Below are 18079 nucleotides of genomic sequence, written 5' to 3'. Positions count from 1 at the left end.
TGTGCGTTGACCTGCCCACCGTGGGTAAAAAAAATTCAAGTATCAAAGTTTGGCTGCGGTATGAAAACAAAGTTGAGACGGCAGTGTGGGTCGTCGTGTTGCCAGCGCGGAAGAGGGGCAGAAAGAGAAGTCTGTCTTAGGTGCAGTTCCGTATCCTGAAATCTTAATCCCTTTAGCCCTAGATGGCAAAGACTTGTCATTCTCAAAATGTGCCCACCCTGCTTGCTGTGGCCTCAGGCTGCCCTTCCAAGAAGCCAGTCACATCCACCTCACCCCTAACAACCATGGTGCACACCCCCGAAGTTTACCACAACATCGTTTGGCTGCAGGCTAGTCCAGCCAGCACCCAAGCTGCCCAGTACCAGGGCTGTGGCCTGCCGGTGAGAGCTTTGCATGGAGACCCTGGCTGCCAGACCGACAGTTGCAACCAAGGCTAGGCAGGCGGCTACCTAGCACCCAGCAGTAGGCGCAAGAGATCCAGCCATGTAGGCACTGGCCAAGGACTAGGCAGCCTGTGGGAGCTACAACATCGCATTCAGAGGGGATCTCTAGAGTCGGGTGAATCCAGGAACCATAACCCACCCATCCAGTAGTTGCTGCAGGGAACATTAGGGGTCACCACACAACGGAGGGTCAAAGCTAAGGCCGTCCACAACCTGGGCCGGGAGCCTGGCCTCACCAGTGGGCATCACACCTGCCGTGAGTCCTGGATTCAGAACGTTGGTGTCTGGTTTGAAGCGGGCTTCCCGTCACGGGCCACGCGGCACTGGAGAGAGGAACGAGGTCCCCATCGTCCCCTCCCCCCATGGTGGTAGAGGACACCTGCCCAGGCCCCCGGACTTCACTGAGCCAATGGCATCCTTCACAACTGTCACGTCACTACAGTTGGCCCTGAACACAGACGCGAACAGTACTCGGCTTTTTACAGGCAGATTCCACATTCACAGATTCAACCAACCACGGATCAAGGCGATCAAGGCGGGGGGCGGGGGTGGGGAGTGAAGGTGCGGTTCTAAAACCAATCCTCCCAGGATACCAAGGAACACACACTTGGCAGAAAGCCGAAAATTTCAAATTTCTCAACTGTAGGGCATCTGGCACATGGTAGGTCTCCGCAACAAAGATGCCTGACCTGGAGTCAGCGCATTCCCAGAACAGTCCTCCTCGAATCCCAGCTCCGCCACCCACTCTCCTGAGGACCCCAGTTTGGCCTTGGTAAGAGGGTGCTCCGAGGTGACTCTCCACTCCCTCAGGTCACACCCCTAGACTGCCTTGTCCAAGGGTCCACTGCACTTGTCCCATTTTACAGACGGTAACAGGCTCGAGGAGTTCAACCATCTTGCCCAATAACCAACAAACGGCCTGTGCTGAGTCTGACGCCTGTGTTCAGAGCCCTGCAGAGCAACAGAGCGGATAAAAGCAGGCCTCACGGTCCTGCGCGGTTGCTGAGCGCATACATCACTTACCCTCTCAGCCTTGGGTTCCCCGAATTGTAAAGAGCACGCAAAAGCAGCAGACCTCAGGATTATTTTAGGATCAAACCTCTTAGTATCCAGGCCAGCACTTAAGTGATCCATCCCAAAACCTGTGATCCCCGCCCCACCCGTGCTCCCCTCCCCTGGGGTCAGCAGTTCCGCACTTGGGAGTCAGTCTCGACTCTGCCCTCACCGTACATTCACACCTGATTGCTCAGAATCCAGTATCCTCACCACCCCCACTGCCACACCAGGCTGCCTCTCCTGGCCCGCCCCACCACATCGGCCTCCTAAGTCAGGTCACACCCCTCCTCCGCTCTACATCCTTCCGGGCCGAGGCCCCGGCCTCCCTCAAAAGAGGCGTGGCCCACAAAGCCTGCTCAAGCTGTCCCAATCCCCATCGCCGCCTCCCTCCCCCATCTTCCTCCACTCCAACCTCAGGGGTCTCCTCATTCTTTTTATTTTTTTTAAAGATGTATTCATTTATGCATACAAGAACTGGGGTGTAGGCCAGAGGTGCCAGGGGGTGAGAGGGTCCACCAGAGTGGGGAGCAGAACAGGCAGATTGACCGAAATACACTGCTGAGGGAGAAGCAGGCGAGGCAGGAGCCGTCTGCTGTGCCATGTGGGCAGCTCCCTGTCCGGGAATCGAACTTGTGCTGCAGTGGCTGCGGATAGCTTCATAGGTTGTTATAGAGCAGCCCCGATATTAAACGGGTTCCTGGCTATGGGTCCTCACCCGCGCGCTCTAAAGGGACTTATGAATACTCTACTACAGACACACATAAAAAAGGGTTAATAAAAGGTTTATTTACAAGAGAAAAGGAAATAAGGAAAATGTACAACTCAGGGAGAAAATAGGGAAATAAAGTCTTTAATGCGTCCTACCCGATCCGACGACCTGGAAACCCAAAGTCACTCTCAGAGCTGGCCGGACGCTGCGAGCTGGTGGAGAGCCAAAATCCACCTGGCTGCCTAACCCCACCCTCAGGTCCCAGCCACCTTCCCTTGGGTGGTGACGGGATTTGGAGTTCCCAGTGTCTGGCTTTGACCTGGGGTGGGGGTGGAGTCCACAAAGCCTGTATGGAATTAGCTTTGGGACATCCTTTTCCCCCTAATAATTCCCCCCTTTCACTTGTTGCCACCATTTCCATGGTGATGAAGATCGAATATATGGAGGTTGGGATGCAGTCTCAGATGAACATTTTGTCAGGTTTAAAAGGGGGGATTGTAACAGGGTGGTCCCCAGGAAAGGGGGAGGTTCCCTGCCCCACCCAAGGGAGGGTGGAGCTGAGCAGGAAGAGGAGAAGCAGCAGAAGAGACTGAGGAAGGAAGCAGGATGGAGCCAGGAGACCTGGAGGAGGCGCGTGGAGCCTAAAGACACGTGAAGAAACTGCGCTTGTCTTTTGGTCGTGGACTGGGTGACACAGATGTGGGTGAGACCCGTGGGGAGGTGACAATGGCAGCTTTTATCTTGATGTTGATTTTGCTCTTTTCCTTCCGGGCTTGTCCGCTTGTTTGTGACCCTTTTCTGTGGGTCCCCACTGGAAGATGCTTTAGACTTGTGGCAGGCTTTGGGGCCTTGCTCTGGGCCAGTCCCATTTGGATGGACTTTTACCCACGAGGGGACGGGTAACTTTGGGTGCTTGATTTAGAAACTAGACTCTTTGCCTTACCTGTATTGTTTCCTAGTTTTATTAAAGTTCCTTCCCATTAAAGTCTCACGTGTTTTGTGTTGATGCGGCGGATGGCAGAACCCATTCAGAATAGACAGGTTTGCGGGGTTTGGGCTGCCCCTCTCCCTGCCCTATAACAGTTGCATCTTAACCCCTTGCACCACCAGGGAGGCCCTGCTCTTATTCTTGAACACACCAGTTTCGTGCCCACCTCAGGATCTTTACACTAGCTGTTCCCTCTGACGGAAATATTCTTCCACAGAACCACATTACCCTTCCTCACATCCTTTCCTGGTCACTGATTCCAAACTGCAGTCCCATTCCAGACCCTCCTTTACACCCCACTTGTCCCCCTCACCTGATCCCACCCCGCTCTTGTCCCCAGTAATTTTTTCCTGTTTTCAGGCCAGGTGCAGCCTTCCCACCAGACTGAATCCCGAAAGCTGGTTTTGTTTCGCTCCCTGCTTTTTGTTCTTGGTTTCCAGTGCCCAAAAAGACTCAGCGCACAGGTTCCAAAAAGTATATTATTCCGATCACAAATTAGCGGCTTTCCGGGCCTCCCAGGTGGCGCAGCGGTTGAGCGCTGGGTTGCGAAGCTGCCCGCAGCCTCTGCAGCGTCGGTTCAATCCCCGGCTGCTCCCCGGCCACCGGAGGAGGGTCCCACATGGCGCGCAGACCTCTCCTGCCGCCCGCTGCTCCCCTCAGCAGTGTACTTCGGTCCTTCTGCCTGCTCTGCTCCCTGCTCTGGCGCTGGTGAATTCTCTCACCCTCCTGCGCTTCTGACTGTACCCAGTGCTTGTATAAATAAATAAATAAACCTTTTTTTTTAAAAAAAAAAACAAATTAGCGGCTTTCCCCACTCTGCAGTGAGGGGAGACGCTGCAGCACGACCTGTATCACCTGGGCACCCCGGGCACTGGGCGAGAGCACATCTTTTGAAAGATCGTGAGGAATCTGTGAGATCACACATGTGCGCATCCTGTCACCAGGAGGTCTGGCACACAGTAGGTCTGCTCCACAAAGATCCATGATCCTTGAATCTGAGTATTCCCACAACCGGCACTCAAATCCCAGCTGCACCAGCTGCTCTCCTGGCTGAATGCCAGTTTGGGCTTTATAAGAATGTCCCTCATAGAAGTGACTCATCAGTTTCTTCAGATCAAGGTCACAGAGCAAGACCGGCACACAGTAAGAGCTTCATTAAAGCTCTCAGCCCTAGGCTATTGTTTGGCAGTACCCCTGCACCCCACCCCCAAGGCCCCTCCTGACAAGCAAGGCTGCCACCCAACCAAGCCTGGCTTTCCAGTCCCGCCCAGCCAGCAGCAGCAGGGGGGCAGGATTTCCCTCTCCGCCTGCTCAGCAACCTCCTTTGCAGTTTGAAAACAAAGCGGGTACAGGGTATTAACCCTCCCACTCCGACCAGGCCTGGCTGCTGCTTATTCTCACCCCCTATTCTGGATCCCACAGGGCACCAAAGTGGGACCACGAGAGTGGTCTCCTGGCCTTGCAGGCCAGAGGCCCAGGTGGCAGACTAGCGGGCCTTGCCACCTGTCTGTCTACTCCGCTGAGCCTCAGTGTCCTCATCTGAGAAATGGGTTCCCTTAACTTCAGGGTTAAAAATAAACCTTCAGGGGGCCTCCCTGGTGGCTCAAGGGGTTAAGCATCAGCATGACAAAGCTGTCCACAGCCACTGCTGCGCGAGTTCGATCCCTGGCCAGGGAGGTGACCCACCCGCGCAGCAGACCTCTCCTGTCTCTCCCCTCAGCTGTGTATTTCTGCCTGTTCTGCTCCCCACTCTGTCTCTGGTGAATCCTCTCACCCCTGCATCTCTGGCCTGTACCCCAGCTCTTGCACGCATAAATAAACAATCTTTAAAAAAGAATCAAAAATAAATAAACCTTCAGTGAGAGCTGCAGGCTGAGTGGGCATAACAGGGGCCGCCCTCCCCTCGCCCCGAGGCCGCAATACCAGGAGAAAGGTCGCCACCCTCCTTTATCTGGCCTAGCAAGGGCCACACCAGCCGGAGGTGACTTGGCAGCCCCTGACCCCTATCGCTTCCTGAGCGCATTTTGGGTACAGGCCATGCGGGCCACCCCCAGCCCCCCTCCCACCCCGAGGCCCCTGCTGGGGAAGGGTGTGCAATTAAAAGGGCCCAACACGCCCCTGCCGCCGCCGCCGCCCCGCCCAGCCCAGGAGCCCGGAGGTGGACGGGACCGCGGGGAACAGCCTGGCGGGGAGGGCCGGGCCCGCCCCTGGGTCTGCGGCTCCGGCTCCTCCTCCATCCCCGCCCGGCCGGCCGGCGCGGCGGCCCCTTTAAGAGCCCTTGGCCCCGCCCGCCCCTCCGGGCCCGGATCCGAATTCCAGGGAGGCGGGGCGGAGACGCGGGCGGGCGCCGGCAGCGGCGGGACCCGGAGCGCCGAGACTCGGGCGGCGCCTCCCGACGGCGGCCCGGCCCGGCTCCGGCCCCCGCCGGGGCGATGCTCCCCGAGGCCGCGGGATGAGCCAGGTGAGCCCGCGACCCCCAGCACCCCTGCCCGCGCGCGCTGCGGGGGCCCGGGCGGCCGCGCCGGGCTCGGGGCCGGCTGTGTGACCTTGGGCGGCGCGCGCCCTCTCTGGGCCCCGACCCCGCGCCCGGCCCGGCCCGGCGGAGGCCGCGCTGCGCCCGCGCCGCTCCCGCGTCTACGGCCGGGAGCGCCGGGGAGGCTTCTCGGAGGAGGCGGGGCCTGGCCCCTGCCCGGAATCAGCTGCGTGGCCCGGGGGCCGGACTCTGCCCCCATCGCCCCGCGGGGCCCGGCGAGCTCTGGCCGGGCCGCGCCTCGGTCTCCTCATCTGCGCAATGGCCTCTCACGGCGCCCCCAGCCCCGGCCGCGGCCTGGCCTCACTGTTGTGACGCTGTGATCATGACCGTCCTGCGGGGGGCTCAGGGCGCACCTGGGAACTTGCAGGAGGAGGTGGGAACCGCTCCGGCCCTGCGCAAGGGCGCGCACCCCCCGGGAAGGCGGGACCCCCACTTGCTCTCCAGTCTTCGGGGAGGCGCGGCGCTCTGGGGCTCAGCTCCTCACCGCTCACGTAGGGCAACCAGAATGGGGGCCTCCCTCCTGCAAGTTACCCAGAGTCCCCAGCCCTCAAAAAAGCCAAAGAGCAAACACCTGTGACACTAAGCCGCTGATGACAACTGCCGTCGCGTCCCAGGAGAAAGGTAAACCGTACCCGTTCACAGACCAGACGGAGCCCTGAGCCACAGGGGCGCCGACCGCGTGTGCTCTGGCCCGGCGTTTGGCACCAAGTGGCCCGCAGGTGCAGGTGGTCAAGAGCTTAGTCTGATCTGAGCGCTCGCTCCCGTCTCATGGCAACCCTGACCCGTGTCCCTCCCCACAGTGACTCCGCCCGGCCTGGGCATGGCGGACCCAGTGGCGGGCATCGCAGGCTCGGCGGCTAAGAGCGTGCGGCCATTCCGTTCAAGCGAGGCCTACGTGGAGGCCATGAAGGAGGACCTGGCCGAGTGGCTCAATGCCTTGTATGGCCTCGGTCTGCCCAGCGGTGGGGATGGCTTCCTGACAGGACTGGCCACGGGCACCACCCTGTGCCAACATGCCAACGCCGTCACGGAGGCTGCCCAAGCTCTGGCTGCTGCCCGCCCGGCCCGAGGGGTGGCCTTCCAGGCACACAGCGTGGCGCCCGGATCCTTCATGGCCCGAGACAACGTGGCCACCTTTATCGGCTGGTGCCGAGCGGAGCTGGGTGTGCCCGAAGTGCTCATGTTCGAGACGGAGGACCTGGTGCTGCGAAAGAACGAGAAGAGCGTGGTGCTGTGCCTGCTGGAGGTGGCGCGGCGCGGGGCCCGCCTGGGCCTGCTTGCTCCCCGACTCGTGCAGTTTGAACAGGAGATTGAACGAGAGCTCCGCGCCGCACCCCCGGCCCCCCAGTCCCCCAATGCTGGGGAGGACACCGCCGAGACTGCCACTGCACCAGGGGCCCCCGCCCGCGGGCCCCGCATGACACCCAGCGACCTGCGTAACCTCGACGAGCTGGTGAGTCCCCTGCGGTGGCTGCTCTTTCGGGGGCCCCTGCTGCTGTGCACTGGGAACGGGACAGCGGACCAGGTGCCCGAAACTGATTCGTGAACCTCTTAGGGCCTACCCTGGTATCTGCAGGACAGCCTGCCCCCGGAAAGGGCGCACGACTTGAGCTACAAGGGAATGTCCGGCCCTAAGGACACATGTAGGCCAGAGAGGGGGAGGTGCTAGGTGAGGCCACACAGCACAACTAGCCTGGGATAGAACCGGGGCTCCACTGCATGATCTCCCCCGCTTTTGTGTGCATAATCCAGATAAACGCCGCGCATTCCTTCGTCCAGGGGGGCACGATTTGAGCCCCTCTTCTATGCCTCCCTGCCAGACAGCTGCATCCCCATCACGGGGTTCAAGGTTGAGTGGGCACCTATGCCCAGGACAAGCTGCCAGGCTCCCAGAATGCCTAGCGAGCCCCCAGGGCTCTGCACACATCACTTATCTGGGAAGCCAAGCCCAGAGGCGCTGCTGCTGGGAGTGAGAAGCCCCGTGAGGAGCTGAGCTATCAGCTCTCCCCTGAGCAGAGGAGCTGCTGGACCACCTACTCCCCCAGGACCGAGGTGTCCCTGACACCCCGGCAGCCGGGCCAACAGTTTCCTTCTTATCAGGCGATTAGGACTATGATGTGCCTGTCCTGGAGGGGGGTAGCCAGATGCCTGTGGGCAGAGGCTGCCAACCCCCCGGCCGCCCTGGGCCAGGGTCACTTGAGGCTCCACCTGCTCATTTTCTCCGCCTCGGCTGTGGTGAGGAGGTGGGTAGAGCCGCCCACTTTGCCAGCCTGGCAGCTTCCGGCTTGGAGACTATGTTGGCAGATGTGGGCTCTCAGGGCAGGTGGCCTGTGTGTGCATGTTGTGCCCACGTGTCTGTGGCACCCCCGCCTGGATGTAATCCTGCCCTTGGCACTCATGTCCCGTGACCTGCTTCCTGTGGGTCTCAGCCTCATCCGCGGAGTCGGGGAAGGGGAGTGAGGGCAGCTGCGGGGCTCCTCCCGGCCCACGGGCTGCCGGATGTACCTCATCAGGGGCCCAGACCTTGGCCTGCCTCTGCCTACCTGCCCGCCATTGGTCAGCTCCCTGTCTCCCCACAGCCGAAGGGAAAGGAAAGCTGGTGAAAGGTCGAGTGTGGAGGCCGGACCCAAGTCTGGGGCAACAGTCCATGCCCCTGTTCCCCAGAAGTTACTTCCTCCTGACTCAGAGTTGCTGATATCAGGCCCCAGGCGGAGGGACTTGACCCTGACCTCTGAACTCTCTTCTCTGTTCCCAGGTGAGGGAGATCTTAGGCCACTGCACCTGCCCAGACCAGTTTCCCATGATCAAAGTCTCGGAGGGGAAATACCGCGTGGGCGACTCCAGCCTGCTCATCTTCGTGCGGGTAAGAGCAGGGGCTGCTCCAGCAGGCAGGCGGCAGCCCCCGCAGTGGGGCTGTGCGCCCACAGAACGGGCCGTGACCTGTTCCCGGCGGCTCCCGCAGGTGCTGAGGAGCCACGTGATGGTGCGCGTGGGTGGCGGCTGGGACACCCTGGAGCACTACCTGGACAAGCACGACCCTTGCCGCTGCTCCTCCACAGGTCGGGGCCGGTGGGGTGGGGGCCGGCAGGGGGCGCCCTCTGCGGTTCCCCTCCTCATAGGCCGCCTGTCCTCTCCCCACAGCCCACCGCCCTGCCCAGCAGAGGGCCCGCACCTTCTCCCCACAGAGGGTGTCGCCCGTCCCCAGCCCCCGACCTGGTAGCCCGGTCCCCGGGGGTGAGCGTCGGGGCTCCCGACCGGAGTTGCCACCCGGTAGCTCCCGCGCCTCCAAGGACGGGCCCGACACACCACTCAGGTGAGAAGCAGGACATGAGGTCCCAAGATGGGGATGGGGGCGTCTGCCCTGGCCTGGATGACAAAGGAGCCTGCGCTCCGGAGTGACTCACACCCTGGGAAAAGTTCCCGTGGGTGGGGGCGGCCTGGCTTCCCATCTCCATGGCAACGCAGCCAAACCAACAACACAGCTAGGGCGGGGCTCAGGGGCTGGGCGACGGCCAGTCCAACCCCGCTTCCTTCTGGCCTGCCCAGGGGAAGCCAGAGGCCTGGCCAGGGGAGCTTAGGGCCTGGGAGGCCTTGCTGCTTCCGCTGCCTTGGCGTGGGGGTGGCCTGGCTGCAGGAAGCTGCTGCAGAATCTCTCACTTCTCCCTGGAAGTCCCCAGGAAGGGCAGAAGCCCAGGACGGCCCCCACCAGCCGCCCCCCACCACCACAGGTGTCTTCCCACCCCCGCTAACCACACCACACCCCCGCCTGCTCGCTGTTCCTCTCCCTGCCCCCGCCGCAGGCCCAGGCCCATCCTCTTTCCGTGATTCCCCATCTCTCTCTCTTGTTTCCCTACCCCAGGCCCCGGGACCAGCTGCCCCCTCACCCCCGCTCCCGCCGATACTCCGGGGACAGCGACTCCTCAGCCTCCTCAGCCCAGAGCGGCCCCCTCGGTGCCCGCAGTGACGACCTAGGCACTGCCTCTCAGAGAGAACGGACCAGCCGGCGGCTGACCACAGGCACCCCGGTCTCCCCGAGAAGGCCCCCAGCCCCACGCAGCCAGTCCCGAGACCGCCTGGATCGGGGGCGGCCCCGTGGGGCCCCAGGAGGCAGGGGAGCCCGGCTCTCAGCCCCCAGCCCTGCCCGGCGTGCCCGCAGCCAGAGCCGCGAGGAGCAGGCTGTGCTGCTGGTTCGAAGAGACCGAGACGGGCAGCACTCGTGGGTAGCACGGGGCGGGCGGGGCTCAGGCAGGAGCAGCCCCCAGACTCCCCGTTCCCACAGTCCCGCAGCCCTCCGGCCTCCCCAGGGCTCCAGCCCCAGTCCAGAGCTGGGCACCACACCGGCCAGCGTCTTCCGCACACCCCTGCAGCTGGACCCGCAGCAGGAGCAGCAGCTGTTCCAGCGCCTGGAAGAGGAGTTTTTGGCCAACGCCCGGGCCCTTGAGGCTGCAGCTGGCAGGACCCCCACTGGGCCGGCCCCTGACCCGGCTCGGGCCCCAGACCCTCCAGCTCCTGACTCGGCCTACTGTTCCTCAAGCTCCTCCTCTTCGTCCCTCAGTGTCCTGGGTGGCAAGTGTGGCCAGCCCGGGGACTCCTGCCGGATGGCCAACGGGCTCCCTGCGCCCCGAGGCCCAGCCCTGTCTAGCTCTTCCGATGAAGGCAGCCCCTGTCCTGGTGCAGGAGGCCCGCCAGACACACCTGGGAACTTCCTTGCCGGCCTGGAGCCCCCGCGGACCTGGGCACGGGGCCGGATGGACACACAACCAGACCGAAAACCCTCACGCATTCCCACACCTCGGGGCCCCCGACGCCCATCTGGACCCATGGACCCCGGGGCCTGGCATGCCCTGCACTCAGTTACCCCCAGGAGCGAGCCAGACTCCTGGATGTGATGGACCAGTTCAACTGCCCCCCGAGTCCCCGGCCTTCTCCTTCTCCTTGTGGCCTTAACCCCTCTGCATCAGGGAACCGCCCCCCCTTCCCTCTTGGGGACCAGACCTCACGGGACTAGAACCCTCGGGACCACGGCACAACGGGACTTCCTCTGTACATTCCGGTTGGGGGTGAGCGTTGCTATTTAATTACTAATATTATTGAATGCCTTAGAGGAGGCGGGGCGCCTGGTGAGGCCCCCGCCTATGGGCCCACGGCCCTGCAGAGCCTGACAGTAAAGTTTTGTTCCAGTCCCTTGTGTCTGCTTCTTGGGGCCATCACACTCTTTGGGGGGCCCTTATTTCACAATGGGTTAACTGCCAGGGGCAACACTGGCAGCTCTCCACACCGCCCATTCCTGGAAGGCGAGGGACACTTGAACTGTTTCCCCTTTTATTACCTCCTGGGAGGTGCGACTTAAGAGTCTGTGCAGCGAAGCCCCAGGAGCCATCTGGGAACCTCCAGGTTCATTGCCAAGTCCCTTCCGCGCCACGTGTCTTGCCCCAGTGAGGTTCCAGAAAGCTCTGATCTTGTCCAATGGGGCCGAGGGCCTGATGGGGCCCAAAGAGGTTCCAACAAAGGCCCGTAGCCGCGGGCGGGACTTGCTTCAAGCAGGGCGGAGACTCTGCCCCGTCCAATCCGAGAGAAGTTGGGCAACCTTGTCCAATCCGGGGCCCGGGTTATTCAATCAAATGCCCACAAACCTCCCCCCGCCTCGGGCGGCGGCGTCCAATTCGGTCACATGAGGCTGCAGCGCGCCGGGTGCAGAGCCCCCTGCAGGCGCAGGGCCGGGTGTGCGGGGCGCGCGCGCACCAGGGCGCAGCGGAGCAGCTCGCGGAACAGCCGAAGCACGTGCCAATTGTACTTGGCGGAGCACTCGAGGTAGCCGCAGCGCCAGCCCCTGCGCACCAGGGCGGCCAGGGCGCGCCGAGGTCCAAAGCGTAGTCGCTGCCGGTCCCTCTTGTTGCCCACCACGAGGATGGGCGCCTCAGGCGCGCCTGCCGGCCTGGGGGCCAGAGAGGGGCGAGAACAGCTCTGCCGGGGGTCCCGACGCCGGAGAATCCCCCCAGTGGGTCTGTGCGCTCGGGAGCCTCCCCCCTGTGGCCAGCAAACACCTGAGCCGCGCGGCCCGAGGACCCTACACGGCTGCAGCCTCACCAAGCACAAAGGCCGGACCAGGCAGGCGGAAGCCCACGAAGAAACACCCACCCACGCTCCTCGGGCCAAGGCCGGGCGGCGCGGCCGGGCAGGCGCCCCGCTTCTCCCCACCCCAGGCTGCCCCCTACCTGTTCTCCGCGATGCGCTGCCGCAGCGCCTTCACGTAGTCGAAACTGTCGGGGCTGCAGATGTCGTAGACCAGCACGAAGGCGTCCGTGTCCTGCAGGCTCCAGCCCTTCGGGTCTGTGCACTCCTGGGGGCGGGAAGCCGAGTTTGCTGGAGCCCCCAGCGATGGCGCCGGCACGGTGCGGCGCCCGGACGCTGAGCCCGCACTCCTCGTTGGCCTCGGGCGCGCCCCCCGACCCCGGTGTGCTCGCTTCCCCAAGCGCTGCGGTCCTCGTGGCCGCCAGGGGGAAAATGACCGAGCGGCCTGAAGCCCACAGCCCTCTTGGCGCGGGGTGTCCACGCCGCGCGCCTGCTACCTCCCCCCGCGTGCCCCTCCAGCTTTCCACGGCGCAGCGCCGGCCAGGCCCCGCCCCCCCCGACGCCCGCTGGCGACCACCCCTGAGGCTGGTCGGGGCTCGCCGCGCCGGGCCCTGATGGGCGGCAGCTGTGCGCCTCAGGCGCCCGGGCCCCCGCGCGCGGGGCTCTGCGCCTGGAACGCGCTCGCCGCTCCTTGAAATTGAAAACCTCATCCATCCTGCCCGGCTCGGGTTAAATGGCAGCCCCTCCAGGAAGCCCTGCTAAATCCTGTCTTCTCGGTCTTCGTCTCTCGGGGGGACCCAGTTCCAAGGACTCGAGGTCTATCCTGAACTTCGCAGATTATTAATAAAGTGGTTTTTTTGCCCCAGGTCATGGGAAGGAGAGAATGGCCTCCCTTGAAAGGATCCCCTTGAGTCGGGCCCTAATTTTTGCCCCTCTGCTCAAGGGGTGTCCGAACACACCTCAGGGCGCAGGCAAATATAGAGGCTTCCCTGAGAAAAGCCACCTTGCAAAAGCACCCCTGGCAAGAGGGGGTGAAACACACACACACCAGGACACGCATTCACCCTCCAGTCCGTGAGCAGGTGGGCACCTGCGGCCTCTGCGTGGTCACACACGTGTGCGCCGCGTGCACACCTCCCCAACACACACGTTGCCACACGCCCCTGCCCACCCCTAGAGCCGCTGCTACCTCCAGACCCCCGGGGCTGGGACCGGTCCCAGCCCCGTCGCCGTCGCGGATGCTCAGGTCGTACACTGCGCCGTCGAGGAGCACCGCGGGCCGGTAGAGGCGCGGCCCGTCCGTGGGCCGGTGGCGCTCCGGGTAGTCACCGAACAGGAACTGGCGGATGATGGCCGTCTTGCCCACCCCCGGGGCGCCCAGCACGGCCACCCGCAGGCTGCCGCCCATGGCCCGCGCGCCCCGCGTTGGGAAGCCTCATGGGCCGGCGCCGCGCGGAGCGCCCCGCGCGCTCTGCCCCTTGCGCCCGGGCCTCGCCGCGCCCCCTCCCCCCGCCGCGCTCGGGCGCCCCCGGAGTCCGCAGAGGCCGGGCCCGAGGAGGGGACGGGCGGCCGGAGGGCAGGCGGCCCGCTGAGCAGGCTGGCGGCCGGCGGCGGGCGCGGGAGCTGCTCCGGCGGGAGCCGAGGCTCGGGCGAGAACAGACCCTGCGCGCCCGCGCACGCACCGCCTCCGGCCCGCAGCGCCACTGAGGGCGCCGCCTGCAGCACCAGCGCCGGGGCCCGACCTCCCAGCCCCGCGGGTCCCGCGGCGGAACGGGGCACCCGGGCGATGCTGCCTCTCAGCGTCTCGGTCCCTCCGTCCCTCAGGCGCCTGGAGTCGCCGCCCCTGTCGGCGGCGGGAGCGAGCGAGCGAGCGAGCGGAGCCTCCTGGAGGCGGCGATGAGGTAACCGCCCGCCCCTCCCGCCTCCCCGCTACCCGCCGGGACGCCCCTCCCGGGAGGGGTCGTGGGAAGGGAGGGCGGCTGGGGCTCCGGGAGCCGGGGAGGGACCCAGCCCCCTCTGCGAACCGCGCCCCTCTCACCCGCTCCAAAATAGAAGTGCCCGCCGCCCGCGCCGCGCCGCGCCCGCGCCCGCGCGCTGCTCCCAGGCCGGCACCAGACAAAGCCCGGCCTGCTGGAGCCGGGCCGCCGGGGTCGCGGGCGCCCCGGCTGTGTGACCTTGGCTGAGTCGCCGCACTGCGCTGGCTCTGCTCCGGCATCCATCGTCCAGCAAAGGCGGACACCGTTTCCTGAAAGCCTACTACGTGCCTGTTCTAAGTTGTGCCTTAGTAATGTCTGTAGCATTACGTGATCCTTGAATCTGCAGCCTCAACCTGGTATCTCCTTTTGAGAAGCGAGAAAACCGGCCAGAGGGAACTCTTCAAGATTGGGGGTGGGGCTGTGGCCCCTCACCCCCAAACTTGTGATCCCCAGACCTCCTATCTTCCTCCTGCCCACAGGGTAAATGGCCATCATTAGTGGGCAAGGAGGGGGCACAGGCCCCAGTTCACACCAGATCACAGCAGCCGGGCTCCAGCTCAGCCCCTCTTCTCTTTCCCAAGAAGACAGAAGATGCAGACATTGGTCAGCACCACCTGCGTCTCTGCTAAGGCCAAGATTTCTGCCTGAGGCTTCACCTGTAGCTTTCCTCAAAGCCATGCTGCCCCCAGATGAGACTCCCCAAACTCAAATCCCCTCTCCTTGGAGCCAGTGAAGTTCTTTCCCTGTCACAGCTTGGGAGTCTGGGTCTGCCCAGTGCCCCCATCCTCTGCCTCTGCTTGCTGCCTCCCCTTTAGCAGAGGCCCCCACATCTCTCACCAGATGCGCAGATGCTGGGTGAAATGCACACACATCTCTGTTTCTGTGCTGACCAAGTGAGACCAAGAGTCTCACTTATTTCTCTCTTCAACAAATATTCCTAGTGTCACTGCTAGCCAGGATACTAAAATGGATTACTAAACAGTCCTGCCTTAGGAGAGAAGGTTCTAGAACACATGGGATCCAGGAACTATAAAGGCACAGTCCACATGCAGGAAGCAGAGGAAGAGCTGAACCATGAAGTGGGGAGGGGCGCTTTTTCCAGCGAGAGATGGTGGCAACCAGAGCGTGTGTCTCCAGTGTGTCTCCAGGTGTGTTGTCATCCTCCCATGCTGGATCAGGACACTGGTGTTCTCTCTCCTTCTCAGCCACTAGGGAACTCAGAGCCACACCTACGACAGCCTCTGGCAGGCGTTCCAGGTCCCAGTAAGTCAGGACCAACTGGCTTCAGCTTCTTTACCTGCTGCGGTTTTTTCCTTCACCTGATTTTCACCCACACTTTTTATCTTCCCAGACTTCTATGTTTTGGAAGCTACCTCAGTACCTCTGGGGAGCAAGGCAGAGAGTAAACTAAGCCCCCATCCCTTTTGATCCTCAGCAGGCTGTGGGGCTGACATTAAGATGGGGATGGTCTTCCCTTAGGCTCGTGTAGGGCCAGTCCCCTGCCTGGAGCGCCCTCTCTTATTGCTCCTGACCATTCTCGAGTACCCGTTTCAGGTGCCCTCCCTCTGGAAAGCCTTCCTAGCTTCACTTTCTGACAGAGTGCCCCCTTCTTGGACAACAGGGCTTTGGGAACTGCAGACATGGTGGTGCGTGAGGCATCTCAGGTCCCAGCATGATTTCTCAGTGTGTCGTTCCAGGGTGACAGAGGACACTGTGGACAGGGATTGTCCTACAGCCTCCACAAAGTCCTGTGAACTCCTCAGGTTGGAAAGTCTTGCATTAGCTTCACTAGCATGGGTTCCATTTATGAAGGACCTGTGGTGTGCCAAGTCCTGACCACAGCTGTGTGCTCAGTGAGGCTCAGAGGGATGCAACCCTTTGCCCCAAACTGTCAAGCAGGAGAGAGGCAACACAGGGCCAGAAACTTGGGCCAGCAACCCAAATTCTTGAGGAGCCCAGCTTCATCTGGGCTTCAGGGTGTGGTCAGTGGAGACTGTGGCCCTCTGGGGAGGAAGTCCTTGTCACCATCGCGGGCTGAGCTGAACTGTGACAAAACTAGATAGCGCTCGTGCCAGGCTCCCCGAAGACCAGCAAGCCAGAGAACTTAAGCTGCCTATCTGCCTAGGAGGTAAATTCTGAAGTTTCTCTCATTGGCCCCCTCACTCCATTTGCCAAGGAGAGGCAGCCAGGATGCTCCCATGCCCTTTGCCTGCTCCCCCCCAGTGCTCAGAGAACACCCACCCCACGAGCAGCCAGGCATCTCCTTCAGCACGCAGGGACCGGCTCTGGGTACCCTGCCTGCTCCCCACGGCTTATGAGGGAGACAGATGTGCAGCCAGGCCCAGACAGGTGGAAAGAGCAGCACTGAGCCAGTTCAGACCTGGGGGCTGAGGACACCCAGGGGAGGCACCAGCCTGTCTACAGATGGGCAGTCAGGAAGGGCCTGGTGACACACCTAAGCCGATTCCTGAGGGATTAAGCTGCAGAGGGTGGGTTTGGCAGTGGTTGAGGAATGGGTGGGGCAGGTACCAAGTGGAGGATTGTGCATCCCCCACTTCATTGCCCACGCAGCACCAGCCAGCTGGACATCCCCCACCATCTGACCTTGGCCACGCAGCTTCTTCCCAACTGGCCTGGTGCTGCCCCTTCCCTGGGTCTAAGCACCCTGGACTCTCCCAGCTCCCAGGGCACTCACTCTGGACTGAGTCCTGGTGGTCTTTCCCAATTGTTCAAGCTCCTCACCATTGCCCCCGCCCCAGTATCTCCCCTCCCCGAGTCCCGGGTGGGAGGTTTTCCTACCGCTCAGGTGCTTGGCACCTCATGGGTCCATGGTCAGCGTCCTAATGTCACCAGCTGAGTGCAGCTGGTCAGCCTCCCAAAGGCCAGGAGTGTCTTCCTTATAGCCGTCAGTAACAAGAAGGCAGCACAAGGCGGGGCTTCCAGGCCTCTGAAGCAAGATTTCTTGCAGTGAAATCTCTGGGGGAGAGTCATCTGTGCAAGCTAGTGAATCACCTGAAGACTCAGTTTCCTTATTGTAAAGGGGATGACAATGGTCTTGGCTTCATAGAGTTGTGAAATGAAATGAAAAAATAAGACAATTTAGCTGAAAGGTGGACAAAATTTGTACCTATAAAAATTTCATTTTTATATGCAAATAGACCCAAGGTGCACAGCCTGAGGGAGGAGCAGGCATGTTTCAGGGTGCAGATGCTGGAACGTGCACATCTCCTAGCTCTGTCCACTGAGAGGGGCCAGAAGTGCCACCCATGAGCGACAAGCACCCCCCATGCCCAGATCTTAGTCACCGAAAAAGGGAACGAGGCTACTTGGAGAAATGGCTGCTGTAGGGCTGGGGCAGGACAAAGCTGACCCGGAGTACCGCATGTGCTGGGAAGTGCACAAAAGAAAGAAGGATGTGGGCCTCCCCGATGGCGCAGCGGTTGAGCGCTGGGTTGCGAAGCTGCCCGCAGCCTCTGCGATGCCGGTTCGATCCCCGGCTGCTCCCCGGCCACCAGAGGAGGGTCCCACATGGCGCGCAGACCTCTCCTGCCGCCGGCTGCTCCCCTCAGCAGTGTACTTCGGTCCTTCTGCCTGCTCTGCTCCCCGCTCTGGCTCTGGTGAATTCTCTCGCCCTCCCGCACTTCTTTTTTTTTTTTTTTTTAATATTATCTTTATTTATTTATTGACATGCTTTATTTATTTATTTGTTTGTTTGTTTGTTTTGTTTATACATGCACTGGGTACAGTCAGAAGCGCGGGAGGGTGAGAGAATTCACCAGAGCCAGAGCGGGGAGCAGAGCAGGCAGAAGGACTGAAGTACACTGCTGAGGGGAGCAGCGGGCGGCAGGAGAGGTCTGCACGTCATGTGGGACCCTCCTCCGGTGGCTGGGGAGCAGCCGGGATTGAACCAGCGCCGCAGAGGTCGCGGGCAGCTTCGCAACCCAGCGCTCAACCGCTGCGCCACCGGGGAGGCCCCCTCCCGCACTTCTGACTGTACCCAGTGCATGTATGAACAAAACAAACAAACAAATAAATAAATAAATAAACATGCCTCTATAAAAAAAAAAAAAAAAGAAAGAAGGATGTGGGAATGTCAGAGGGACTCAGCCTCCTGAAAGCGCTCCCGATGGCCAAAGCTGGAACAATTTCAACAAAATAATGTATTTTTGGATTAAACCCAAATTATAAAATAAATATCCATGAGTCCAAATGGATATAAATGACTGAATAAATTAATAAAAGCAAAGCTTCCTTACAGAGTCCCACATAGTTCAGGGAGCTTCTCCTTCCCCCCCCCCACTG

The 18079-nt window shown here is 61.7% G+C and overlaps 2 protein-coding genes across 4 annotated transcripts; one reads left to right on the top strand and one right to left on the bottom strand.

Annotated features, from left to right (window-relative positions):
- Positions 1-6549: 6549 nt before the first annotated feature.
- Positions 6550-10618, top strand: GAS2L1 (growth arrest specific 2 like 1; the record flags this gene model as incomplete). Of its 3 annotated transcripts, none has more annotated exons than XM_084253021.1 (5): positions 6550-7182; positions 8485-8592; positions 8692-8788; positions 8871-9042; positions 10264-10618. In XM_084253021.1, the coding sequence occupies 5 exons, from the start codon at positions 6550-6552 to the stop codon at positions 10616-10618; spliced, it is 1365 nt and encodes a 454-aa protein (XP_084109147.1). The 3 variants fall into 3 exon arrangements, with proteins under 3 accessions (XP_084109147.1, XP_084109146.1, XP_084109145.1); XM_084253020.1 differs by having other exon boundaries at positions 9589-10618; XM_084253019.1 differs by having other exon boundaries at positions 8692-8803; positions 9589-10618.
- Positions 10619-11396: 778 nt separating this feature from the next.
- On the bottom strand, positions 11397-13209 carry RASL10A (RAS like family 10 member A; the record flags this gene model as incomplete). The annotated part of the gene is made up of 3 exons (XM_084254455.1): positions 11397-11664; positions 11945-12069; positions 12991-13209. 3 exons carry the CDS (start codon positions 13207-13209, stop codon positions 11397-11399), a joined length of 612 nt encoding a protein of 203 aa, XP_084110581.1.
- Positions 13210-18079: the final 4870 nt, after the last annotated feature.

This window comes from Talpa europaea (genome assembly GCF_964194135.1).
Source record: "Talpa europaea genome assembly, chromosome: 14".
Lineage (NCBI taxonomy): Eukaryota > Metazoa > Chordata > Mammalia > Eulipotyphla > Talpidae > Talpa > Talpa europaea.
Note: the sequence above shows the minus strand (reverse complement) of the source record. Positions and strands in the feature narration are given on the sequence as shown.